This window comes from Salvelinus fontinalis, chromosome 4 (assembly GCF_029448725.1).
Source record: "Salvelinus fontinalis isolate EN_2023a chromosome 4, ASM2944872v1, whole genome shotgun sequence".
Lineage (NCBI taxonomy): Eukaryota > Metazoa > Chordata > Actinopteri > Salmoniformes > Salmonidae > Salvelinus > Salvelinus fontinalis.
The window spans coordinates 1,536,116-1,563,651 of record NC_074668.1 but is presented as its reverse complement, the minus strand read 5'-3'; the positions used below and the strand labels follow the sequence as shown (position 1 = coordinate 1,563,651).

General features: G+C 45.3%; 1 protein-coding gene and 1 long non-coding RNA gene across 2 annotated transcripts; both read right to left on the bottom strand.

Moving 5' to 3' along the window:
* Window positions 1–152: 152 nt before the first annotated feature.
* Window positions 153–26,895, bottom strand: top3b (DNA topoisomerase III beta). The gene is made up of 18 exons (XM_055918578.1): window positions 26,585–26,895; window positions 23,720–23,851; window positions 23,475–23,581; window positions 23,092–23,166; window positions 21,517–21,713; window positions 19,515–19,671; window positions 17,642–17,755; window positions 14,747–14,837; window positions 13,802–13,956; window positions 12,524–12,629; window positions 11,329–11,475; window positions 10,849–11,022; window positions 10,542–10,670; window positions 10,174–10,323; window positions 9,770–9,870; window positions 1,255–1,456; window positions 944–1,131; window positions 153–537 (listed from the first exon to the last, which is right to left on the bottom strand). Exons 1-18 carry the CDS (start codon window positions 26,652–26,654, stop codon window positions 259–261), a joined length of 2,574 nt encoding a protein of 857 aa, XP_055774553.1. The 5' UTR covers window positions 26,655–26,895; the 3' UTR covers window positions 153–258.
* Window positions 2,824–9,757, bottom strand: LOC129852973 (uncharacterized). The gene is made up of 2 exons (XR_008759059.1): window positions 4,917–9,757; window positions 2,824–4,527 (listed from the first exon to the last, which is right to left on the bottom strand). It is a non-coding gene; the product is annotated as an uncharacterized LOC129852973 (long non-coding RNA).
* Window positions 26,896–27,536: the final 641 nt, after the last annotated feature.

The window sequence follows — 27,536 nt, the reverse complement described above, 5'->3', positions numbered from 1 at the left end:
GCGACATTGCTTTTGTCTAATTAACTGGGTCAATGGAAATCTGCCTACTGATGTAGATGTAGATGACATAGATCAGTGTTTCTCTCCCCAGGTGCACTCTGCTAAGACAGCTACAATAACAAAGACTCAGAAAACAAAACGACCACTCTCTGTTTACACAAAAAAAAAGGCATTTACTTCCACATGATGGCATCATTTATTATAGATGCCATAACATCACATATTAACCCAGCTTCACATAAGGACCCTGATCTACTGCTACACAAAGTACGCTGCCAAGGCAGCCATCTTGTCTTTAGGTTTCTTTTCCCTGCGCCCTCTGCCCCTGCCCCGCCCCCCTCGCCGTGCACCCCCGCCGCGGGTCATGGAGGGGTGTCTCATGGTGGCGTGTTTGAGTTCAACCAGGTCCTGGAAGACTGGGTCGCAGAACACACAGCCGCTGTGCTGCGTCTCTCCGTCTGGGAGAGGGGAGCGCGTCTTGTTGAAGTCCACCGCTACCAGGGACGCTTCACATGCCTCACAGCTCTCCTGGGCTACCTAGGAGACGAGAGGTGGGGATGGGAAGGGGGGGGGGGGGAAGAGGGGGAGGAAGGGAGTGAACACAGCCAGAGGGAAGAAAGAGTGAGAGAGAGAAAAGAGAGATAACTGTTATAAGGGGCGGCAGGTAGCCTATTGGTTAGAGCGTTGGGCCAGTAACAGAAAGGTTGCTGGATCGAATCCCCGAGCTGACAAGGTAAAAATCTGTCGTCCTGCCACTAAAAAAGGCAGTTAACCCACTGTTCCTAGGCCGTCATTGTAAATAAGAATGTTCTTAACTGACTTGCCTAGTTAAATAAAAGTATAAATAAATAATGGAATATAAATAAAATAAACACTGTGAAAAATGCAAATTAGGTTTATGAGAATTATCAATGAAAAAACTAAAAGTCCTCTTCCTGCCTACCTGCACCCTGTGTGCGTGTTCAAAGAAGTGCACCATCACGTTGCACCTGTTGCAGGCCATCTTCCACTTGGGGCCAGAGGTAGGGTCCAAAACCAGCACCCCACCCTCACACTCCACACACTGACCAATACCCAGGGAGTTGAGACTGTGCTGGCAGGACGGGTGGGTGCACTCATTACATCCCATACCTGGGAGGGAGGGAGGTGGTGAGGGAGGGGGAGAGAAAAACAATGAGGAAAAGTTGGAACATCAGTTTACTTCCTGAATTGAAATTGACCCCAAACCCTATAACGACCACACAATCCCCTCACCTTTCTTCATGTCCCTGAAGGGGGGGTTGCTGAAGCAGTAGGGACAAAGGGGGTAGCTCTTTCCCCTGGATCCAGAGGTCCACAGCACCAGCTCAAACTCATCCAGCGGGCAGCGCAGCTCCTTGTACAGCTTGATGGCACCGTTCTGAGGCAGGCTGTACGTCTCATCACACCCAGCACAGTGCAGCCGGCTGGGCTTGGCCTGGGAGAAACAATCAATCGTTAGCGTGCAGGATGGGCAGAGTTTGCACTTCTGGGACAATTGGTTCCACTGTACCGTGCAAGTTATATCAAACGCTCCTAAAGTAGACATACCAGGAAACTGACAACACACACGAATGCTTCAACATTGATGCTCCATTCAGAGGGTGAACGGGCAAGACAACATATTTAAGTGTCTTAGAACAGGGTATGGTAGTAGGTGCCAGGCACACTGGTTTGTGTCAAGAACTGCAACGCTTCTGAGTTTTTCACGATCCAACAGTTCCCCATGCGTATCAAGAACTGTCCTCCAGCCCAAAGCACATCCAGCCAACTTGACACATCTGTGGGAAGCACTGGAGTCAACACAGGCCTGTGGAACGCTTTCGACAACTTTTAGAGTCCCAGACGAGCCTGTTCTGAGGGGAAAGGGGAGGGGCTTTCGACATCTTTTAGAGTTCATGCCCAGACGAGCCTGTTCTGAGGGGAAAGGGGAGGGGCTTTCGACATCTTTTAGAGTCCATGCCCAGACGAGCCTGTTCTGAGGGGAAAGGGGAGGGGCTTTCAACATCTTTTAGAGTCCATGCCCAGACGAGCCTGTTCTGAGGGGAAAGGGGAGGGGCTTTCGACATCTTTTAGAGTCCATGCCCAGACGAGCCTGTTCTGAGGGGAAAGGGGAGGGGCTTTCGACAACTTTTAGAGTCCATGCCCAGACGAGCCTGTTCTGAGGGGAAAGGGGAGGGGCTTTCGACAACTTTTAGAGTCCATGCCCAGACAAGCCTGTTCTGAGGGGGAAAGGGGAGGGGCTTTCGACATCTTTTAGAGTCCATGCCCAGACGAGCCTGTTCTGAGGGGAAAGGGGAGGGGCTTTCGACATCTTTTAGAGTCCATGCCCAGACGAGCCTGTTCTGAGGGGAAAGGGCAGGGGGTCAATACTCAATATTAGGAAGGCCTTCTTAAATGTTTTGTTCACTCAGTGTGTATATAATGTCTTCTCTCCTGGATGACATCATTTGGAAGACTTGTGGAACTCAATGAAATGCAAAACAAAAAGCATCTAACACAAGGACACACACACACAGCGACAAAATGGCCACAAGGACTATTTGCATTGACACCCCCCCCCCTTCCTTTTGTACACTGCTGCTACTCGCTGTTAATTATCTATGCATAGTCACTTCACCCCCAACTACATGTACAAATTACCTCAACTAACCTTTACCCCCACACACTGACTCGGTACCGGTACCCCCTGTATATAGCCTCCACACTGACTCGGTACCGGTGCCCCCTGTATATAGCCGTGTTATTGTTATTCTTATTGTGTTACTTTTTATTATTACTTTTTATTTTAGTCTACTTGGTAAATAACTCTTCTTGAACTGCACTGTTGGTTAACGACTTGTAAGCAAGCATTTCACAGTAAAGTCTACACTTGTATTCGGCGCATGTGAAAAATAAAGTTTGATTTAATTTGACTAAAGTGCGAGTGTGTAAAGCTGTCACCAAGGCAAAAGGGTGGCTACTTTCAAGAATCTTGAATATAAAATATATTTTGATTAACACTTTTTTGGGGGTTACTACATGATTCCATATGTGTTATTTCATAGTTTTGATGTCTTTATTATTCTACAATGTAGAATATTTGAAAAAGTAAAAAAAAAAAAAAAAAAACTGAAATGAGTAGGCGTGTCCAAACTTGTAGTGTATACGTCACAAGTAAAAGTCTTGGGTAAAGAGTTGATAGAAGGTTAAAATCAAGACATGGAAAGTTCTACATCTTCCTTTTCTATAACTTTTATTTGATAAAAGTTTGTTATGACCGAGTACACTATTTAAAAGAACATCTTCGGTGGGGTAATTGGTATTAGCAGAATTACTTTGTTGTTGTTTTGGCCACCATGGTTTATTCTCCCTGTAAGATTTATGGGAAGATTATTCAATTGAATTAGATCTGCTTTCATATTGGTGAGTAATGGGATGAAGTTCTCTCTATATATTTGTCGTCACCTATTTTTTCTAAGTATTATAAATATAAACTGATGTTGGAACAAAAATGGAGGGAAAGTTGAAGCATAACTAACGAAATAACAGTTAACGAAAACGTATGCTTAATCCACTATAAACTAATGTATATAAATAAATAATTATACAAGAGACAAAATTCACAAATTCTAGAGCACCTCGGCAGACAGAGTCCTGTCTTAAGTGTAAAACAATGAATGACTGAATAATCCATGCATTCTGGGAATGTTATGAAGTCCGGAATTTGTGGGCGGAACTAGAAAGTTGGCTGTCATAAAGTATTACATTGTAAACTTACTTTTAAAATCAGTCTGTCTGCATATTTCAAGACATGGCATTTGGGGGTTCAGTGAGATACTCAATGGGCTGGATGATTCTCTTCTCATCACTCATCTTTAAAAAAACTGACTAAAATCGTGGAAATCAATCAATCCGAAAAATCTAATTATTTATTATTGAAATATTGATATAGCATGGGCGACAGAGGAAAAACTAATTGATACAATTTAAGGCCAAGTGCCAAACAACAATACAGGTACTAGGGATGGAGGAGTGAATGCAGGTCTGGGCAAATGAGATGTCATTGTTTACATTTTTTTATTTAACCTTTATTTAACTAGGCAATCAGTTAAAAAAAAATCTTATTTACAATGACGGGATACCGGGGAGCAGTGGGTTATAACTGCCTTGTTTGGCGGCAGAACGACAGACTTTTACCTTGTCAGCTTGGGGATTAGATCCAGCAACCTTTCGGTTACTGTCCCAACCACTCTAACCACTAGGCTACCTGCTGGTTACTGTCCCAACCACTCTAACCACTAGGCTACCTGCTGGTTACTGTCCCAACCACTCTAACCACTAGGCTACCTGCTGGTTACTGTCCCAACCACTCTAACCACTAGGCTACCTGCTGGTTACTGTCCCAACCACTCTAACCACTAGGCTACCTGCTGGTTACTGTCCCAACACTCTAACTACTAGGCTACCTGCTGGTTACTGTCCCAACCACTCTAACCACTAGGCTACCTGCTGGTTACTGTCCCAACGCTCTAACCACTAGGCTACCTGCTGGTTACTGGCCCAACGCTCTAACCACTAGGCTACCTGCTGGTTACTGGCCCAACGCTCTAACCACTAGGCTACCTGCTGGTTACTGGCCCAACACTCTAACCACTAGGCTACCTGCTGGTTACTGGCCCAACGCTCTAACCACTAGGCTACCTGCTGGTTACTGTCCCAACGCTCTAACCACTAGGCTACCTGCTGGTTACTGGCCCAACACTCTAACCACTAGGCTACCTGCTGGTTACTGGTCCAACACTCTAACCACTAGGCTACCTGCTGGTTACTGGTCCAACACTCTAACCACTAGGCTACCTGCTGGTTACTGGCCCAACACTCTAACCACTAGGCTACCTGCTGGTTACTGGCCCAACACTCTAACCACTAGGCTACCTGCTGGTTACTGTCCCAACCACTCTAACCACTAGGCTACCTTCTGCCCCTGAAGTTATATGCTATATATTAAATCCGTTGTCAGCTCCGGTAGGCTAGTTCCAGATCTTCCATTTAAAATTCCACCAGCGCAGCACTGGAGACCAAAATCTAAATTGAAATAATTTTAAAGTTCAGGCTGTGACAAAACAAGATGTGGAAAAAGTCAAGTGGTGTGAATATTTTCTGAAGGCACTGTATATGTGTATATGGTGTTTAAAATCGTCCATACACCGGACAGGTGGAGTGAAATGTGTTGTATTATAGGGTCAGCCAAAGTAGTACGGCAGCCCCTGGAGCAAATTAAAGTTAAGTGCCTTGCTCAAGGGCACATCGACAGATTTTTCACCTTGTCGGTTCAGCACCCGAGTGGCGCAGCGGTCTAAAGACACTGTCTCTCAGTGCTAGAGGTGTCACTACAGACCCCGGTTCGATCCTGGGCTGCATCACTACCGGCCGTGATCGGGAGTCCCATAAGTTGGTGCACAATTGGCCCAGCGTCGTCCGGGTTAGGGGAGGGTTTGGCCGGGTTAGGTCGTCATTGTAAAATAAGAATTTGTTCTTAAGTGACTTGCCTAGTTAAATAAAAGGTCACATTTGTTTTATAATAATCTAACCAGCGACCTTTTGATTGGATACTGGATGTATTACCATCCTCCTTAAGAGGTAATTTCATGGTTCCCTCGTGGCTTCCTTCATCAGTCAAATCAGCCACGTGTCTTTCTGTCTCTCCCTCTGTCCTTCTCTGCTTCTAACCCTCTGTCTGTCTCCCCCGCTCTCCCCAACGTCACTAGACCGGTACACGGCACTCTGGAGTCACGTCGTCCCATAGCAACATGCAGACGTAATCAGACTAGAACATGAGAGGGACTACCTGGTCCAATGAGAAACGCTCCTTCTTAGTTTTCCATTGCAACACGTTTTGTAACAATGTCCCCTAATGAACAGAAAGGACCCTGATGAATAATACATTCCTCTATGACTTCCTCAGTTGAAGTGGCTTCATTCATTTAAAAGCTCCCTTTTCTGGTCCCTTTCCGCCGACCGAAGGCCGCAGCTCGGCCACCAAACCGGTAGAACGGGGGGGGGGGGGGGGGATTAATGCTTGCTGGCCACGTGTCAGAGCGTCTAGTCCCTTCCCGTAGAAGAGAGTGGGATAAGTTGAGCCATCCGTGTTTCTAAGAAACCATATACAAAATGTATAATTTGACCAAATATTTAAGAAGAGGTAATCTTTTCATGGAGTCTGTGAAGGAAGAAACCACATGGAAAAAGTGGTAAGCAAGTTAAGTCCAAAAGAAACTGATTTTCACCAAGTCAAATGAATATATTGTGTTCAAGGTTTCATGATTCTTTGTATCAAAACCAAAGTAGATCGTTGTTTTGTTGTTATACACACATCAGTAGGGGGCTCTATAAGCTTCAATAGCATGAAAGTGAATCATTGTGGCTGTGTGGGTTGAGCCAATCATTGCAAAGGCCGTATCGCTAGGATATAAAGTAACAACAGGGCCTTGCCTACGTTAAGGGTTAAGTGCTTTAAAAAAAAGGAGCAAAGTGTTTGTTAGGTGTCAAAAGATGCTTAAAATTATTAAAAGACAAAAAAAAGTGATTGTGTTGAATTGTGTTTGAGAGATAAAGATTAGACATGGTTTTAAAAAGGTAGTGGTAATATTTCATTCAGTCAAGAAATGTGTAGGCTGCTTAACTTACCCTGTCCCGCAGCTTAACTTACCCCATATCCGGGGTAAGTTGTGACAAGAGGCCACTTTTTGGGGGGAAAAGTAATTTTCAAAATTGTAACGTTTACATGAATTCCGATTATTTCCAGGGATACACAACATCCTGTAATATCTAGAAATAATACTATATGGCCTGTTGACGGAGTGATGCTGAATGTAATTAACGGTACAACTTACGCCACTCTCCCCGACCATCAACGTGTGTGTGTGTGTGTGTGTGTGTGTGTGTGTGTGTGTGTGTGTGTGTGTGTGGCAGTCATCGAATTGTGGCACTTGACTTTTTGTTGTTGAAGGCAGTCAAGAGATTTTGAACTTGACTCCTAAATGAGGCAAGTTTTCACAAAAAATAAAAATAGAATATTCCCTGTTTTGATGGACCATCCTGTCCCCTTACTGGGTAAACCTGTACCTGTTAAGAAATAAGAGTGACACTGTATCAATGGCTAGTTGGCTACTTTCTCAAACGTTCAAATCCCAACGTAGCAGAAGAGTATAACTACAAAGTAATCACTATATAATCCACATTTTGCCAAAGTAAAATAATAGTAAGCATAGCACATTATTATGTAACCAAATTAGTAGTGTCCTAGCATGGATAATAATAATAATTTACAGTAACATACCAGTATACTACTTAGCTGAAGCTTTTAGCCAAAAAGCTAGCGATGCTAACATCCCACTCGTCCAACAAGTTTTTACCACAGACAGACACGTCACAGGGGCTATAAAGCTGAAGCATCCTGTCGTGGAAATTCTACACATGGCACAGTCGAAGTCAACCTTAAATTAATCATTGTATATTAACAGCAAGCTGGAGACGTCACAGTCAAACAGATGCATAAAGTACCGGTCTGAAGGGAGCTCCAACGGGGCAGTCCCGTTAGTTCCCTTATATACTGGTTACAGACACATTACATAGGCATGGTTCATAGGGTTGATTCCGGCTTGTGTCTGGCACCGTCTCCTATCTTAACTTATAGAACATATTCTGGCGTTCTGCCAGGTGGTCCCAAGGAGGGGGTCATGTCACCCTCCCCATATCTTTACCAAGCACAGGCAGGAACCAAGGATTATTTATGACACGAAAGACAAGATGAACATTTTCAAGGCGGTCTCTTCACACGATAGAATGTTTTCTCACCACCAAATATGGTCGTGAGAGGAAGTTCAGTCGCGTGTATTGGGAGAGGATGGAACTAGGTAAAACTGGGCCAAGATCCACATTCTCATTGATTAAACATCTGATCTCAATAAATGTTTCTGTTCCCAAAACTAAAATCTGTAAGGAACACAGTGTGCTAATTTTTATAGAACAAAAATGTGTTGTTTAGAAGGAATGCAAGGTCAAATTGAGTTCACTTCACAGAGGAGGCATTCCCTAATGGATATATGTAAATACATGCTACAATGCGCCAATAGCATCTCGCTATCTCGTACTTGGCATTGCCTACCTCCTTTCCGCGTTCTGCCCACTATGCTTCATTTGCTTCCACTGTAAAACGACAGAGATGAACTATCTTGGGTTAGTTAAAAAAGATCTTTGCTTTTACCATCCCTGACCTAGCCTAGGGCTTTGGGTTAATGAGACACTGGTAACCACTAGACTGGCTTACTGCTGCTCTTTAATTACTTGTTACTTTTATTTCTTATTCGTATTTTTTTAAACTGCATTGTTGGTTAGGGGCTTGTAAGTAAGTAAGTAAGGTCTACACCTGCTGACTGGCAGGATCTCTGACTGACTGGATGGCTGGCAGGATCTCTGACTGACTGGAAGGCTGGCAGGATCTCTGACTGACTGGATGGCTGGCAGGATCTCTGACCGGCTGGCCCTTTGGCCGGCTAGCTCTTTTGCTTGTTCTATCCGGCTGGCAAGTTTGTGATGTTTTTCAATGAGGGGACAAACTCAATAGGGGGAAAACTTTTCCACATTAGTGGAGGGGGGGAGTTGATAGAGAGTGGTAGAGATGAGAGGTAGAGAGAGGGAAAAGAGGGAGAAAGAGAAGAGAGGTAGAGAGATAGAGAGCGGGAAAAGAGGGGGAGAGATGGAGAGAGAGCTAGAGAGAGAGATAGAGAGGTGGAGAGAGAGAAGAGAGGTAGAGAGATGGAGAGATAGAGAAATGGAGAGAGAGACCTACTTTGGTGGCAGGATGTTTATGTTAAAGGGAAGTGTCTCCATGGTTGCACCGTTACAATGCAGAAAACCGCTCGTCTGTAGCAGCCCAAACCGTTCAAAATGAAATACCTATTTTACCAGAGCTAAATGTTTTCTTTCTAACATGGATTTGCAGGTCGCTCTTAAAGGGGTACACACAAAGTAATCATCATGAGTAAGGAACTATGAAAACAGTTCAAATAAACCATTTAAATCTATTAAAAAGGTTTGTCACGAAAATCTTCTTTACAGCGTCCTTTAAATCCTATGTATTATTATGATGTATAATTATTAAAATAGATGATTAGCAGTACAGATCAGATGGTGATTACCAGTATTGATCAGATGGTGATTAGCAGTACAGATCAGATGGTGATTAGCAGTATTGATCAGATGGTGATTAGCAGTATTGATCAGATGGTGATTAGCAGTATTGATCAGATGGTGATTAGCAGTATTGATCAGATGGTGATTAGCAGTATTGATCAGATGGTGAATAGCAGTATAGATCAGATGGTGATTAGCAGTATTGATCAGATGGTGATTAGCAGTATTGATCAGATGGTGATTAGCAGTATTGATCAGATGGTGAATAGCAGTATTGATCAGATGGTGATTACCAGTATAGATCAGATGGTGATTAGCAGTACAGATCAGATGGTGATTACCAGGATAGATCAGATGGTGATTACCAGTATAGATCAGATGGTGATTAGCAGTATTGATCAGATGGTGATTAGCAGTATTGATCAGATGGTGATTAGCAGTATTGATCAGATGGTGATTAGCAGTATTGATCAGATGGTGATTAGCAGTATTGATCAAATGGTGATTAGTAGTATAGATCAGATGAGATGGAGGTTGACTCAGTGACCTTTTGATGTTGTTTTGTAACACTGACCTGAATGTACTTCATGAAGCGATGGCACTTGCCACAGCGAGACAGGGGCTTGCCGGTGGCAGCGATGGGAGAGAACGTCACCTCCATGAGCTCGTCCATACCTACAGGACAGAGACATGGGTAGTTTATGATGTCCATTAGCTACCTTACTATCTATTTACTAAATTACAGTAGAGGACTGACTAAATTACAGTAAAGTATTGACTAAATTACAGTAGAGCATTGACTAAATTACATTAGAGTATTGACTAAATTACAGATTTTGTGATTGAAAAGTGAAGAAAAACAATCACTATTCCCATCCGAGAGCACCTGTGGCTTTCTTGGGATACCTGAAGCGCTCCTGCTAGTTCTGTTTCAAGTGGAACTTCCTGTTGAAGTTTGTGTGAGTGTGTTGTACTCACTAGCGATGGTGTCAAAGAAGTAGTGGAACTTCCTCTTGAAGATGTCCAGCGTGTGTTGCAGAACCTGTTGGTAGTTGGCCTTGCCCTGAGCAATCAGGTTCAGCTGTTTCTCTACTGCACCACGGATGGTAGGCAGCACCAGCTCAGCATCTACACAAACATTGCGGTGTAAATACACACAAATGCATGCAAGGACAAATGGATACACATGGCCAAGAACATAGATGAAAACATGTCCATTCTAACTTGTGCTAATGACAAATGTAGGGTCCACCTGCACGTGTGATGAGTGTTAATGTTAGTACTGACCTGTCTTGTATAATATGTGCACCAGGACGATGCTCTCTCACACACACACACACACACACCTGTCTTGTAATATCCGTGCACCAGAACAATGCCCAGGTTGGTGGGTTTGAGCTTGCGTCCGTTCTCCACCGTCACATAATTCCTCTGAGAGATGTTGTTGATATGAACCGGGATGCTGGCATCAGTACCTGGAGGGAGGGTTGGACACACACAGTATTCCACCATGAACCTATTCCTAGACAGACACCTGCGGTGACATAATATGAATCAAAAACCCACACCCAAACCCACACAGCCTCAACCCCTGCGCACACACACACACACACACACACACACACACACACACACACACACACACACACACACCTATGCCGTGTTTCTCCATCAGTGTGATGAGGTCGGCCTCAGTAAGGTAGTCTGGAGGGCTGGTCTGTCTCTCCACTAGTTTAATCTCCTCCACTGTGAAGACATCTCCCCTCTCACACACTGGCATGGCCTCCTCTAGAGGGATAGCCAGCCACGGCATCACCTCCGTAAAGCCTGAGAACCAGTCACAACAAACATTTTAGACATCTATTAGCATTATAAATAAATAGTACAATTTATAAAGCATTTAAACTATAGCTTAACATTTAGTATCATTTATAAAGAATTTAGACTACAGCTTATTAACATTTAGTATCACTTATAAAGCATTTAGAAGTCTTATTCATGAAAACGACAACACTAATTGGTTGGTTTTATTAGTCATGTGTATCAGAAAATATTTCTCAGCATAACAATATTAGGAAACAAGACCAGAGGACAAGAGGACAACAAGAACAGTAAACAACAACAGGACCTCACCAGGTGATATGAGTGTCTTCCCACTGCAGGAGAAACCCTCGGAGGCGATGGTGAACGAGATGGTCGTCTGCAGGTACTTACAGTCCTGACTCACCGTGGCGATGAAGTGGCGCACGATGTACTCATACAGACGCCACCCGTCACTTCCTGTTGGAGAGACAGGCAGCGGGTGTGTTCATTAGGTACCAAACAGAAGAAAACAGACTGAAACAGGAAGGCACTACATGGACTTTAGAAAAACATACTTTTTTTTCAATATGAAAACGCTCATTTTAATTTTCCTTTACAGTTACAGGAAAACCCACCTCAACCTTCTGAAAAAACCTGCGATGTTTTTTATTTTTAAGCGGGACAATTGTTTTATTCTAGACACCCCAGAATGGCTCTCCAAGAGGTTTTGGGTGTTCCTGAATGGTCCAGTCTCAGTCCTGACTTAAATTTGCTTGAAAATCAGAGATAAGGTTTGAATATTCCTGTCCATCAATAATCCCCAATCAAATTGACTGAGTTGGAGCAATTTTGACACAAACTTTGGAGACATTTTACCCTAAAAGTTTGTCGAATCTTAAAAATGTTTCCACCACGTACTAACTCTGGGGTGATAACATACACAATCAAAATAACTTAATTTATCTTTAAAAAAAAAAAAAAACATTTTTGGGGGGGGGGTAAAATAAATAAATATGTAATCTTTAACTTTGGAAATGTGCGGTAGTTTGTGTACATGGACTGGTAAGGGGAAAAATCTAATGTAATATTTTTTTTTTTACATTCAATTTTAAGGCATCAAAATGTGACGACTGTGCAAGGTCTGTGAGAATGCAGGTAGCACAATGAGATGCCTGGGTCATGTTCATTAGGCTCCAAATGGAAGGAAACAGACAAACAGGGAGGGACTACCTCAACCAATTGTCCAATGTGAAATGCTCATTTCCGTTTCATGTCGCAAAACATTTTTTCCAAGGACGTGCCCTAATGAACATGACCATGGTGGAGACTGGAAATTGATGGAGGGAAGCTAACATAAGGAATCGAAGGACAGGAGGAAGTGAAAAGGAAGATATGTAGATATAGCAGGTGAAACATGACATGTTACAAGGTAGCCTGGTTCCATGATCTGTTTGTGCTGGAGTCGGCAATAGTAAGGAAACGCAAGCAGATGTTACCAGGCTAGTTTCGAGGTGCCACTACCCACCTAGTTCTCCTTCGGAGGCAGCCCTCATGGGGGTGATGGGAGGGTGATCTCCAGCATCAGATCCTTTCCTGGGACGGTTCAGTCCCTCTGACAGAAGAGCCTTCACCTAGAGGGGGATAGACCACGTCAAGGCTGGTTTTCATAGCGTCTTAACGTAGGCTTGCTGCTCTGGGATCAGTTTCACTGTATTGGCTGATTTTCATAGCGTCTTAACGTAGGCTTGCTGCTCTGGGATCAGTTTCACTGTATTGGCTGGTTTTCAGTCTCAATGTAGGCTTGCTGCTCTGGGATCAGTTTCCCTGTATTGGCTGGTTTTCAGTCTCAATGTAGGCTTGCTGCTCTGGGATCAGTTTCCCTGTATTGGCTGGTTTTCAGTCTCAATGTAGGCTTGCTGCTCTGGGATCAGTTTCACTGTATTTTGTCTTGGCACAATTTCGTTTTTTTCTGTTTAATTTCAAGGTAACTTCAAATAATGTCAACCAGGAGGATGTATCTAATTCACACATAATCACAACGAATCACGTGTTGGAGCAAGTGTTTGCGTGTATGTACTATTAATGTACTGATCATCAGGGAGAGTATGCATGAATAATCTGAATGTATCACATTTTGGAGAATCAATCAGTCCGTGTGTGTGTGTGTGTGTGTGTGTGTGTGTGTCCGTTTTGTCAGATGCTTTTCGCTACATTTTGAATTTATTGCGAGGTAACTTCCAAATGAGGTAATTCCGGGCAGTACGCAATAACAATAACCTGAATTCATCACATGTTGAGCATTAATCACTGAGAGCCCTTGTCTATTTGATAGGTTTGTCTTCTTGTTAGAGTATACATGTTTAATCTGTGTGTGTGTGTGTGTGTGTGTGTGTGTGTGTGTGTGTGTGTGTGTGTGTGTGTGTGTGTGTGTGTGTGTGTGTGTGTGTGTGTGTGTGTGTGTGTGTGTGTGTGTGTGTGTGTGTGTGTGTGTGTGTGTGTGTGTGTGTGTGTGTGTGTGTGTGTGTGTGTGTGTGTGTGTGTGTGTGTGTGTGTGTGTGTGTGTGTGTGTGTGTGTGTGTGTGTGTGTGTGTACATGTCTTTGTATCGGTGTGTGACCTCCTCAGTCCCAGACTGCTTCCTGATTCTCCGCCAGTCTCCTAAAGTTCACACACTTTCTCCAGCCAATGCTCACATCAATCTTATGCTTTTAGAATCTACGACGCTGAGTTTGCAAGTGCACACTTCTGGAATAAGAGTTGGAGAATAAGGGACGCACGCAGCCTCGGTCTCTCTCTGCACTCACCTCCTGAGCCCAGAAGGGGTTGTTAGCCTGCTGTCTGAGTGTCCCCTTCAGGTCAAAGTTGTCGTGGTAGTGGTTGGTCTCAGTACGGGGGTAGCTGATATAACCCTGGGTGTACAGACGCTCTGCTATCTGCATGGTGTGCTGTGGACCCATACCTAAAATGGAAGAGAACACAGCACTGAATGACTGGACTACTGGCTGAAGGGCTGGACTACTGGCTGAAGGGCTGGACTACTGGCTGAAGGGCTGGACTACTGGCTGAAGGGCTGGACTACTGGCTGAAGGGCTGGGCTACTGGCTGAAGGGCTGGGCTACTGGCTGAAGGGCTGGACTACTGGCTGAAGGGCTGGACTACTGGGTGAAGGGCTGGACTACTGGGTGAAGGGCTGGACTACTGGGTGAAGGGCTGGACTACTGGCTGAAGGGCTGGACTACTGGCTGAAGGGCTGGACTACTGGCTGAAGGGCTTGACTACTGGCTGAAGGGCTTGACTACTGGCTGAAGGGCTGGACTACTGGCTGAAGGGCTGGACTACTGGCTGAAGGGCTTGACTACTGGCTGAAGGGCTTGACTACTGGCTGAAGGGCTTGACTACTGGCTGAAGGGCTTGACTACTGGCTGAAGGGCTTGACTACTGGCTGAAGGGCTGGACTACTGGCTGAAGGGCTTGACTACTGGCTGAAGGGCTTGACTACTGGCTGAAGGGCTGGACTACTGGCTGAAGGGCTGGACTACTGGCTGAAGGGCTGGACTACTGGCTGAAGGGCTGGACTACTGGCCGAAGGGCTGGACTACTGGCCGAAGGGCTGGACTACTGGATGACTGACTAGTCAAGCCGAAGGGCTTGACTACTGGCTGAAGGGCTGGACTACTGGCTGAAGGGCTTGACTACTGGCTGACTGGATGAATGGATGCTAATGTCTGTGCTGTGATTGGTGGTCTCACCTAGAGAGGAGCTGGCCACTCGGAGCATCTCCACAGTGTTCAAGGCCAGAGGTCTCTGCTTGGCCTTCTCCTTCTTACTCACCGACTCCACCTTCAGGACGGGAAGACAACTACACCTTTCATAAAAGGCACTCTTTTGACTGCGTTTACACAGGCAGCCCAATTCTGATCTTTTGACCAGTCATATCAGATATTTTGCCCAAAATTGGACCAAAGATCATAATTTGGCTGCCTGTGTAAACGCATGCCATTGAGCGTGGATGAAGTGGTTTCTTAAGTTGTGGCCTCTGGCCAAGTCTCCGTTACAAAAGAGGAGTTTAACCTCAAGGGTCTTTACTAAGTACTTGTGTTACATCAGAGAGAGGAAGGAGAGAGTAGGGCTATGGCGGTCACGAAATGTTGTCAGTCGGTGATTGTCAAGCAAATAACTGCCGGTCTCATGGTAACTGACCGTTAATTAACATAAACCGTTTTAGGATCTCCTGGATTCCACACATAGCCTACAAGCCACTGATATAGACCTTTGGAACATATACATTTCAAAAAGTCTAATAAATCCATTTAATATAACCTACATGGTCACAATAAATCCATTATTTATTTTAGACAAGTCTAAAGAGACATGATATGAAGAAAATGTCTATTTCAGAAGAACGTAATATCATACTCTGAGTTGTCCTTATGTTATGCCCTGATCTGGCTATGTCATATGGCTGTGGGCTACACTAGTTCATTAGCAGGCAAGATTTTCTTAGAATTCCATGGCATTTTTCGTCATTATTTTATAGTATGAAGAATACAATTTAACATATCTGAATAAAATAGAAAATAATATTTTCTCCAAACGATTTGAGGGAGTGTGCACATGCGGTTATTCTGTGTTGAGCGTTTATTAACAAAGAAACAGGTCCTCCTATATGCTTCATTTAGAATTAGTAATTCAACTTTAGTTGTGATACAAACGTTGGGCTATATATATTTGATTTTTAATACATTCTAAGGCTGTATGATGGGACTCTAATGATGATTTTTTTTAAGTCGCAAGCTGCACACACTTCATCAGTCTCTCATTCACAATTTGACAAGCACTTGATAATATTATCACCAGGCCTCGAATTTCCCGGCTGCAATGCCACCAAAAAAAAAAAAAAAAAGAGCTTTTTGCGGCCAAAGTTGCCGTTGTGCCCCTGGGCTAAATATAAGAATGATAATATAATAATGTTCCCTTCTCCCGGCTGCCCTGCTCCGAAGCACCTCTCACTCACATGACTCGCTCAGACGTAGCCAATGCCTGTCACGTTATCAGGTTCATCTCACAGGCATTTCAGCTAAGAAGTAGGCTACAAGTGAATGAAGACAGACACATCGTGGACGCAACTGCGCACGTGTCTCTTATCGAAATCTGAAGATGTTAGAACTGTCCAAATTTACTTTTCATCAGCCAATAAGATGAGTATGTCTAACAAACAGGAAATGCACCAGCCTATGACAATCCACTATCCCCCATAATACAAAAGTTGACCTATGCTATTGGTCAACTTGGCCAAAAGTGTCCTTTTGGTCAACTTGTCCATCTATGTCCGTCTGTACAATAAATAAATATTCCAAACCTACTCTGGGACAGTTGTGGGATGCGGTAGATCCCAAATTAATACAACCATTCGCATCAACAAAAATAAACATTTTAAAGCAATGAGGCTGATGCAATAGATCAGAACATTTAGCTTAAAATGTTATAAGACTGGCAATGCACACACGACAGTAAGCTATCAGCACGAATGTTCCAAAATGCAATCAATTAGCTGGTAAACACTGTTCTCGAAGGTGCTAATGCAAATTGGATTATGCATGTAGTAATGCTTTATTAAAAAGGTGAAATTTTATGTTGAACATTTTCTTCCCCAAACTTGAAGCGCATGCGCAGCCTATGTATGCCAGTTAGGCTCCACACCAGTTATAAAACGGATTAGTTATTTGACCACTTTAGTTGTGTCAGAAACCTTATCAAAACTTATAGGCCTATGGGTTAGACTACATGAGGTGTGCGAGTAGGATTTGAAAAATTTGCAAAAACAAGGCATGTGCTGTTCCTTGCCTTACTGCACATGCTGGGCATCATTCACAAGTTATAATACATCATCCAAAAGTGATAGGCTAATATTGTCACCCCTCAGACTATTCTTAATTTAATCTTGTCTTTAATTATACTAAATAATATATGTGTGAAATTAGTTGATTTAAAAAGGACCATTATCATGCACCTGTCTCGAAACATGGGCATAGTAAAAAATAGATGTGTCATCTATGCACTTAAATAGCGAATGGAGGATGCTTTTCCCATGGTTCATTTTCATGCCAGCTAGGTAGGCTATACTCCTGTTGTAAAGACAAACAATGAGCTTAATATTAGGAATGCCGATAAATAGTAGGCCTAGCCTATAGAAAGTTGATGGGACTCTCCTATTTTTAGTAGAGGCCATCACTCTGTTTTCTCACGCAATTGCATATCCTATAGAAATGTTGCACAACATGAGCTCATGGGCTCTCATGAAGTGTTTGATTAGATTTCCGATTACATTTGCATTGATGTCAGCGTGATTAGAATGACAATAGAGTACCAGGGAGTAAGCAAGTTTGGTAGGCTACTAACGACCATCAGAGAAACAGAGACAGAAAGAGAGAGAGAAAGAGAGACAGAAAGAGAGAGAAACAGACAGAGAGAAAAAAGACAGGCAGCTAGATAGGCAGAGAGACAGGCAGAGAGACAGGCAGCGAGAGACGCAGAGAGACAGGCAGAGAGACAGGCAGCGAGAGACGCAGAGAGACAGGCAGAGAGACAGGCAGCGAGACAGGCAGCGAGACAGGCAGAGAGACAGGCAGAGAGACAGGTCTTACCTTGGCCTCCCTGGATGTCTTAGTCATGTTGACAAACATCTGTCCCACCTCTCTGTCGAAGACTCTCACCCTGTCCCAGTCCAGAGTCAGAGGAGACTCTTTCCCTTTGAAAACCTACAGAAAAACACATTTATTATGTTAGACTTAATGGCTCTTTGAGCACCTGTTTGGTTCTGAGAATATCTGAGGTCATCTTTGGGTGTTGTTGAGGGAGAAGGCTCAGGATATAAAATGTTTACTCAAAGAAGCACCCGATTCCCACATGAAACCCTCAGACATTTTTTTTTTGGGGAGCTCTCCTTTGCCTGTATGACAGTGGAGGCTGGTGGGAGGAGCTCAAGGAGGATGGGTTCATTGTAATGGCTGAAATGGAATAAACGGAACAGAGTCAAACATGTTTTCCGTATGTTTGATGGGTTTAAACCCTTTCAATCTATTCCATTCCAGCCATTACAATGAGCACATCCTCCTATATCTCTATCCACCAGCCTACACTGCTGTAACACACAGTAGATCTCTGGTTTGAAGGATCTAGTGTCAAGGTTAGGGACGAGGTTAGGGACGAGGTTAGGGGTCGAGGTTAGGGGTCGAGGTTAGGGTCGAGGTTAGGGTCGAGGTTAGGGACGAGGTTAGGGTCGAGGTTAGGGACGAGGTTAGGGGTCGAGGTTAGGGGTCGAGGTTAGGGGTCGAGGTTAGGGGTCGAGGTTAGGGGTCGAGGTTAGGGACGAGGTTAGGGACGAGGTTAGGGGACGAGGTTAGGGGTCGAGGTTAGGGGTCGAGGTTAGGGGTCGAGGTTAGGGGTCGAGGTTAGGGGTCGAGGTTAGGGGTCGAGGTTAGGGACGAGGTTAGGGACGAGGTTAGGGACGAGGTTAGGGTCGAGGTTAGGGTCGAGGTTTGGGACGAGGTTAGGGTCGAGGCTAGGGACGAGGCTAGGGACGAGGCTAGGGACGAGGTTAGGGTCGAGGTTAGGGACGAGGTTAGGGACGAGGTTAGGGACGAGGTTAGGGACGAGGTTAGGGACGAGGTTAGGGTCGAGGTTAGGGACGAGGTTAGGGACGAGGTTAGGGTCGAGGTTAGGGACGAGGTTAGGGTCGAGGTTAGGGGTCGAGGTTAGGGACGAGGTTAGGGACTCGAGGTTAGGGTCGAGGTTAGGGACGAGGTTAGGGACGAGGTTAGGGACGAGGTTAGGGACGAGGTTAGGGACGAGGTTAGGGTCGAGGTTAGGGTCGAGGTTAGGGTCGAGGTTAGGGTCGAGGTTAGGGTCGAGGTTAGGGTCGAGGTTAGGGTCGAGGTTAGGGTCGAGGTTAGGGTCGAGGTTAGGGTCGAGGTTTGGGACGAGGTTTGGGACGAGGTTAGGGACGAGGTTAGGGTCGAGGTTAGGGTCGAGGTTAGGGTCGAGGTTAGGGTCGAGGTTAGGGGTCGAGGTTAGGGGTCGAGGTTAGGGGTCGAGGTTAGGGGTCGAGGTTAGGGACGAGGTTAGGGTCGAGGTTAAGGACGAGGTTAGGGTCGAGGTTAGGGACGAGGTTAGGGACGAGGTTAGGGGTCGAGGTTAGGGACGAGGTTAGGGTCGAGGTTAGGGTCGAGGTTAGCCTTAAAGGAAAACTTAGGGATTTTGTTTTTACATAAAAATGGTATCCACGAGTTCATCTGACTCTGTGGAAGTAGATAAAATCCCGATGTATCTTTTTAAGGCTCGGTTTAGGCTTGGGGGCTCACCTTAACCTGTATTACACAGTAGGTCTCTGGTTTGAAGGACTGGATCTAGGGTCGAGGTTAGGGTCGAGGTTAGCCTTAAAGGAATACTTCAGGATTATTTTACATAGAATAATCCCGATGTATCTTTTTAAGGCTCGGTTTAGGCTTGGGGGCTCACCTTAGCCTGTATGACCCAGTAGGTCTCTGGTTTGAAGGACTGGATCTTGTCGTGGCGCTCCACACAGAAGCCCAGTGTAGGGGTCTGACATGGCCCAAAGGAGATCAGGGATGAGTCCAGGTTACCATATTTACCCTGGAAGTACTTGGTCTGGAACCTGAAACACATTCCAAATAAACAGGATTAGCACCACTGGCATCAGCACAGTTGACACAATAACCTCAACATTGGCTGAATTAAAAATCACTCCAACTCTGTGGCTCTTTCTCAAAACAAATCCTCTCTCCTCTCCTTCATTGCACTGATCTGAAACAACAGACCAGGTGAAAGCCAGCCTGATGAGGGTAGGGTAGTTTAGGGTAGTATAGTTTAGTCTAGGATAGTGTAGTCGAGTATAGTCTAGGGTAGAGGAGTCTAGGGTAGTGTAGTCGAGTATATTCTAGGGTAGGAGAGTCTAGGGTAGTGTAGTCGAGTATAGTCTAGGGTAGGAGAGTCTAGGGTAGGGTAATGGCGTCTGGGGTAGGGCAGGGCAGTCTGGGGTAGGGCAGGGCAGTCTGGGGTAGGGCAGGGCAGTCTGGGGTAGGGTAGAGCAGTCTGGGGTAGGGTAAAGCAGTCTGGGGTAGGGTAGGGCAGTCTGGGGTAGGGTAGGGCAGTCTGGGGTAGGGTAGGGCAGTCTGGGGTAGAGTAGGGCAGTCTGGGGTAGAGTAGGGCAGTCTGGGGTAGAGTAAAGCAGTCTGGGGAAGAGTAAAGCAGTCTGGGGAAGAGTAAAGCAGTCTGGGGTAGAGTAGAGCAGTCTGGGGTAGAGTAGAGCAGTCTGGGGTAGAGTAGAGCAGTCTGGGGTAGTGTAAGTCAGTCTGGGGTAGGGTAGGTCAGTCTGGGGTAGGGTAGGTCAGTCTGGGGTAGGGTAGGTCAGTCTGGGGTAGGGTAGGTCAGTCTGGGGTAGGGTAGGTCAGTCTGGGGTAGGGTAGGTCAGTCTGGGGTAGGGTAGGTCAGTCTGGGGTAGGGTAGGTCAGTCTGGGGTAGGGTAGGTCAGTCTGGGGTAGGGTAGGTCAGTCTGGGGTAGGGTAGGTCAGTCTGGGGTAGGGTAGGTCAGTCTGGGGTAGGGTAGGTCAGTCTGGGGTAGGGTAGGTCAGTCTGGGGTAGGGTAGGTCAGTCTGGGGTAGGGTAGGTCAGTCTGGGGTAGGGTAGGTCAGTCTGGGGTAGGGTAGGTCAGTCTGGGGTAGGGTAGGTCAGTCTGGGGTAGGGTAGGTCAGTCTGGGGTAGGGTAGGTCAGTCTGGGGTAGGGTAGGTCAGTCTGGGGTAGGGTAGGTCAGTCTGGGGTAGGGTAGGTCAGTCTGGGGTAGGGTAGGTCAGTCTGGGGTAGAGTAGTGTAGGGTTGTGTAGGATTGAGTAGTGTAATGTAGTGTAAGAGTGTGTATTTTTGTGTAGGGTAGGTTTGTGTAGTGTAGGGTTGTGTAGTGTAGGGTTGTGTAGTGTAGGGTTGTGTAGTGTAGGGTTGTGTAGTGTAGGGTTGTGTAGTGTAGGGTTGTGTAGTGTAGGGTAGTGTAGGGTTGTGTAGTGTAGGGTTGTGTAGTGTAGGGTTGTGTAGTGTAGGGTTGTGTAGTGTAGGGTAGGGTTGTGTAGGGTTGTGTAGGGTTAGTGTAGTGTAGGGTTGTGTAGGGTAGGGTAGTGTAGTGTTAGTGTAGTGTAGGGTTGTGTAGTGTAGGGTAGTGTAGGGTTGTGTAGTGTAGGGTTGTGTAGTGTAGGGTTGTGTAGGGTTGTGTAGTGTAGGGTTGTGTAGTGTAGGGTTGTGTAGTGTAGGGTTGTGTAGGGTTGTGTAGTGTAGTGTTGTGTAGGGTTGTGTAGTATAGTGTTGTGTAGGGTAGGGTCATGTTGTGTAGTATAGGGTAGGGTAGTGTGGGGTAGGGTTGTGTTGTGTTGTGTAGTGTACCAGGTGAAGGCCATCTCTCACTGTATATATGTCATGTTGGAATGGGGTGTGTTGTAGGGTCGTGTAGTGTACCGGGTGAATGCACAGCCAATGCGCAGGTCCAGCTCCTGCCGGGCGTCTACGGACAGAGCCTCGTTACGGTTGGGCTCTCCCAGCTTGTTCATGGCCGCCCAGATGTCCGTGTCGGTGATGGAGCTGAACTTGGCTCGGTAGACGGTACGTTCACTGCCGTACGGACGGTTCATCACCGGCTCAATGGCGTCCAGGACCTGGGAAAGTAACAACTTTGTAATAACTTTTATGAATAAACATTAATAAACACTGTCCAACCTAGAGAGAGGATTAAGACCAGCAGTTGAGAGGGTGGGGTAAGACCTGCAGCAAGGAGAGGGTGGGGTAAGACCAGTAGAGGAGAGGGTGGGGTAAGACCAGTAGAGGAGAGGGCGGGTTAAGACCAGCAGTGGAGAGGGCGGGGTAAGACCAGTAGAGGAGAGGGCGGGGTAAGACCAGCAGTGGAGAGGGCGGGGTAAGACCAGTAAAGGAGAGGGTGGGGTAAGACCAGTAGAGGAGAGGGCGGGGTAAGACCAGTAGAGGAGAGGGCGGGTTAAGACCAGCAAGGAGAGGGTGGGTTAAGACCAGTAGAGGAGAGGGCGGGTTAAGACCAGCAGTGGAGAGGGCGGGGTAAGACCAGTAGAGGAGAGGGCGGGTTAAGACCAGCAGTGGAGAGGGCGGGGTAAGACCAGTAGAGGAGAGGGTGGGGTAAGACCAGTAGAGGAGAGGGTGGGGTAAGACCAGCAGTGGAGAGGGCAGGTTAAGACCAGTAGAGGAGAGGGCGGGTTAAGACCAGCAGTGGAGAGGGCGGGGTAAGACCAGTAGAGGAGAGGGCGGGTTAAGACCAGCAAGGAGAGGGTGGGGTAAGACCAGCAAGGAGAGGGTGGGGTAAGACCAGTAGAGGAGAGGGCGGGTTAAGACCAGCAAGGAGAGGGTGGGTTAAGACCAGTAGAGGAGAGGGTGGGTTAAGACCAGCAAGGAGAGGGTGGGTTAAGACCAGTAGAGGAGAGGGTGGGTTAAGACCAGCAGTGGAGAGGGCGGGTTAAGACCAGTTGTGGAGAGGGTGGGTTAAGACCAGCAGTGGAGAGGGTGCGTTAAGACCAGTAGAGGCTGTAGTGAGAATATGTTTTATACATTTTTTACTGCCTTTTCTCCCCAATTTCGTGATATCTAATTGGTAGTTACAGTCTTGTCCCATCGCTGCAACTCCCCTGCGGACTCGGGAGAGGCGAAGGTCGAGAGCCATGCCAAGCCGCACTGCTCGCTTCACACGGAAGGCAGCCGCACCAATGTGTCAGAGGAAACAATGTACAACTGGCGACCGTGTCAGCGTGCATGCGCCCGGCCCGCCACAAGGAGTCGCTAGAGCGCGACGGGACAAGGACATCCCAACCGGCAAAACCCTCCCCTAACCCGAACGACGCTGGGCCATAATTGTGCGTCGACTCATGAGTCTACCGGTCGCGGCCGGCTATGACACAGCCCGGGATCGAACCCGGATCTGTAGTGACGCGTCTAGCACTGCAGTGCCTTAGACCGCCGAGCCACTCGGAAGGCCCTGCTGTAGTGAGAACGTAATGTTGAATTGGGATTTACCTCAAAGCAGATGTTCTCTCCCTCTTTGTCGCAGTCCAACCACAGAACCACGTAGTCACATCCTTTGCCTTCAACCTTGAGAAAGATAGTGACATAATTATTTATTTTACAAAGGAGACCAATCAACTGATATAGAGGGAGGGGTTGGAACAGCTACATTAACGATAGACCAATCAACTGATAGAGGGAGGGGTTGGAAGAACTACATGAACGATGGACCAATCAACTGATATAGAGGGAGGGGTTGGAACAGCTACATGAACGATGGACCAATCAACTGATATAGAGGGAGGGGTTGGAACAGCTACATGAACGATTGACAGGAAAATGACCCTGTTCCAAATGTCCAAACCCTTCAGATGTGATTAGAGACACAGACGAACCTGTAGGAACTTGACCATGTTGAGTTTGGGGTTGGCTTCCTTCTTCTCGGTAGGGGCTTTAGTGAAGAGTTCAGCTGGATCCACCTTGTCCCAGTTATTATACTTCCCTGGAAAGAGGAGAGGGGGACAGAACAGGCACCGAGTTATCAACTTATCACACCAAGATTTTAGACACAGATTGAATTTAGCCTAAAGGATTTAGCCTAAAGGATTTAGCCTAAAATCAACAACAACAAAAAACCTACCTATGAAATCCAGACTCATCACGTGCCCACACACCGACGTCATCTTAAAGCGCACGCTCTGGCCTGAGAAGGTGCCCATGTACTCGTGGACCGAACATGCTCCGTTGAGACCTTTACGACTGGAGCAGCTGCCTGGGTTAAAAGAAGAGAAACAAGAGGAGTTAAACCTGGATCCATGGCGTCTCCTAAATGGCACACTATTCCCTATTGGTTGGCACTATATAGTATTAGGGTTCCATTTGGGACACACACACACACACACACACACACACACACACACACACACACACACACACACACACACACACACACACACACGAGTCAACATTGTAGACTATATACTCTGAACCATTTGACGAAAAGAACCAACAGCGGAACATACAAAATCCATCCTTCGATTCATTAGAATGAGGAAATAGTGGGACTTGGAAGGTGGTAATTCTACCAAACTATCCGAGACTACCCTTGTTAAAAGACCTTTTGAAGAACCATCTGGCCTACATGTGACAAGATGTGAAATGGAAAAGCTACCTAGCTGACTTGCCATGATCAAACTAATCAAATATTTTTGTAGAAATGTCACGACTTATTGAAAATACAGATTCAAACTATTTCGGGAGGTTATTTTACACAACAATAAAAAACAGAACGTAATAGCATGATTGAACTCTTATAAAAAAAGTATATCAAGGCTAAACCATAGCGGAAACTCCAATGCCCTTCCCCTGACCCTGTCATGGGGCTCAAACTACCTGAGCTAAACGCTACGTTGTGACGAAGTAAAGTTAATGATATGCCTCTCTCAAGGCTGAATGCTAATGTCGGTACATGCACGGTAAAGACCATGGTAATGAGAGACACAAGAAGCCAGTGACTGAGTGACCCCCCCTTTCTACCCATCACTAGCTGTGACGCTGACCCCCACCACCCTTACAATCCCAGGTGCATAAATACATCCCTGGATCGAGACGATGGACATCAGCTCTGAACGAACCAAAGGGTACCAAGAGCAGCAGCAGCCGAGACAGAAACAGACTCCAGAATCGGAAGCCAGAACTCACTCCAGAACTCAACATGCAACAGCTCCAGGTGAGATAGAAAGAGATCCATAACAACAGAAGCGGTAACTAGCCAGTGGTACTCTCCAGGTGATGTATGATCAGGGACTAGGGACTAGAGCTACCCTTCACTATGACTGCTCTTGAATCTCATTGGCTATTATAATGCTGTGAGGCATAATGTAAAGACTCACTATGTGCTTTGATTTAGTATTTTCCTCCTTGACTGTTGCTATTAGACTCATTATTATAGCAAGAGTATGAGCTACAGTGCTACTGAGTGATCGGCTGAGGATTTTTTTAATGGAAGGTCAAACCGTCAAATGAATTGTTCGTTTGAGTTTTCTTCAAGAATGGTTTTATGGTACAGGAGTTGAATGTAGCTAGGAATTTTCTGACATTTGGACAAATGTCTTTTAACAGTTTAAAGCTGGTAAAAAAAAAGTTATGTAATTTAAGCTAAGGCTAGTTGTTGTCTTTAGTAGCACAGATGTAATGTTACATGGTGTTTTATATACACTTCAGCTGCCAGTAGCCTAATGACAGGACATTATATCATTAAACCAGAGACAGTATATCCCTGGGTTTAACAATGATATTCAACCCCCTTGTGTTGTGTTTTCTGTGTTCAGCTCCAACTCAACATCGATACTTAAAACTCTGTGTTTTCTCCCTGTGTGTGTTTCCCTATGCAGCACCTGCGTCTGCTACTCCTGTGCTTGCTGGCCATGCGTCAGTGCCTGTGTGTGCCCCTGGGTGGCCAGTGTGTGGACGAGAGCTTCTGCACTAGCAGCTTGCAGGAGTACCACGCACAGCTAGTCAGCCTGCCCAACCGTCTTAACGAACGCAGTGTAGCCGCCTGGAACTACGTGTGAGTACCTTTACTGGACGGATGGATTGGAAGAATGTATTAGACTATTCAAATGCATGTACAGCCACACACTTATGAGTGCTAATCACCATTGCAGCCTTGGATACTAGGCTTCTGAGACTGTGTGCAATGCATGTTTCCTTTCTAGGGTATTTTTTTTCTTCCTTCAATTGTGGCTTGGTTCCGAGTCTGACAATCTTGTATTTCTCTTCCTCCTTCCAGGGAAAAAATTGACTTGAACCGGGTGCCTCCGGTCCTTTATGAAGCCAACTGCCTTGAAAGCCACTCCTGTAAGGGTATGGACAGCACCCTCAGTCTAGAGTCCATCCCCATCACCCTCAGGATGCCCGTGCTGAGGAAAAACCCCCGCTGTTCCTCCTTCTCCCTGGAGTTCGAGCCCATCAATATAGCCTGTATATGCGCCACTTCCAGACAAAGCGGATTTCTAACTGATCGATTCTAAAATAAAGTATTTATTTATTTTGGCTATAAATGTTGAGGCTAGAAATTAGATTGAATGTGTGTTTTGAGTGTTTTTTGTTTTCTTGACAGAAGGGTAAAGATTATTATTATTATTGTTGTTATTGTTGACATCACTCAGTACAAGTTCCAACTCATGTTAACGTTAGTTGTTTGCCACAATGACATCAAAAATGTATTGGTCAAGAAGAAGTAAATTGCTCCCTTACCACCTGCTAAAAGCTTAAAACAGTAAATAAACTCATTTTACAGCACCAAAAACACGTGTTTCTCTGTTGCTTTACATGGAGTTAATCATATTAGATAAGGAGTTACTCACAAGATGAACGATAACTAACTAACGTTACTGCTACTGGCTTTCCCTGGTACATGGTTGTTGATTCCTAGCTTGCTAGGTGTTTACAATAAGGAAGATAGCTAGTTGCTTTAACATAGTAAACATTAGAGATCACTTACCTTTAGATAGGATTTTGGCAATTGACTGAGCCAACGACGGCTTCTCCGCTACCATCAAAACTGTCTTCATGACTGGAAACAGCACAGCGACACTAAGTTAGCTAGCCAGCTGAGAACAAATAGCTGCTATTTACACAATGTAAATAACAAAATTATATTTAGATGTGATTATAAGTTCTAAGAAGCATAAGTGCCACGGAAAAGCTAATTATCAAGTTAGTGGCTAACACACAAGAAACACAATGCCGCCATGACAGTTTCTAGATGCTTTTCCGGTTGAAAGTGTAACTTAACCGGAAGTAGACACGACATACTGGTAAATTGATTATCGGCTTGGTATGGGTCTACAGAGCTGCAAGTTCTCACGCATTGGCCGTGAGACACACGCATTTGACCCTATTCTCGCGCTCACACGGCACACCTCTTATATCTCACGCATTGAAAAGTACTGCTTTTATTTTTCTAATGAGTCCGTTGTATAGTCAGTGCGTTAACTTTTCAACTGTGCTCCAAAACGTTTTGAAGTAGGCGCATCTGCGACTGCAATTTAACATCATGAGCGTAACCTCTTATCATTGTCTTTTATTTGTAAATTGTTTTATTGTTATTTTTAACAACAAATCAATACAAAGGTACATGGGGGAACACAAGTATATTTAAAGAATATACAAAGGACAATTGGGCTAGAGAGTATAATATCACATGACACAAGGAAGGGACATACACGCATTTATACTTCTATAACAGCTTTTTTGTTGGTAAAGTATTTAATTGTCTTAAAATGTAGTTACATTTATTTTGTAAGGTAAGAAAATGTGGTGTTTTGTTTGTAAATGTACATTTGTGAATATGTAACTTGGCCCCCAAAAATTATGAAATTAATTACATACAATTTTCAACTAATATCTAAGTAAAATATCCAATCAGCATATCTCTTGTTTTAATTTTTTTA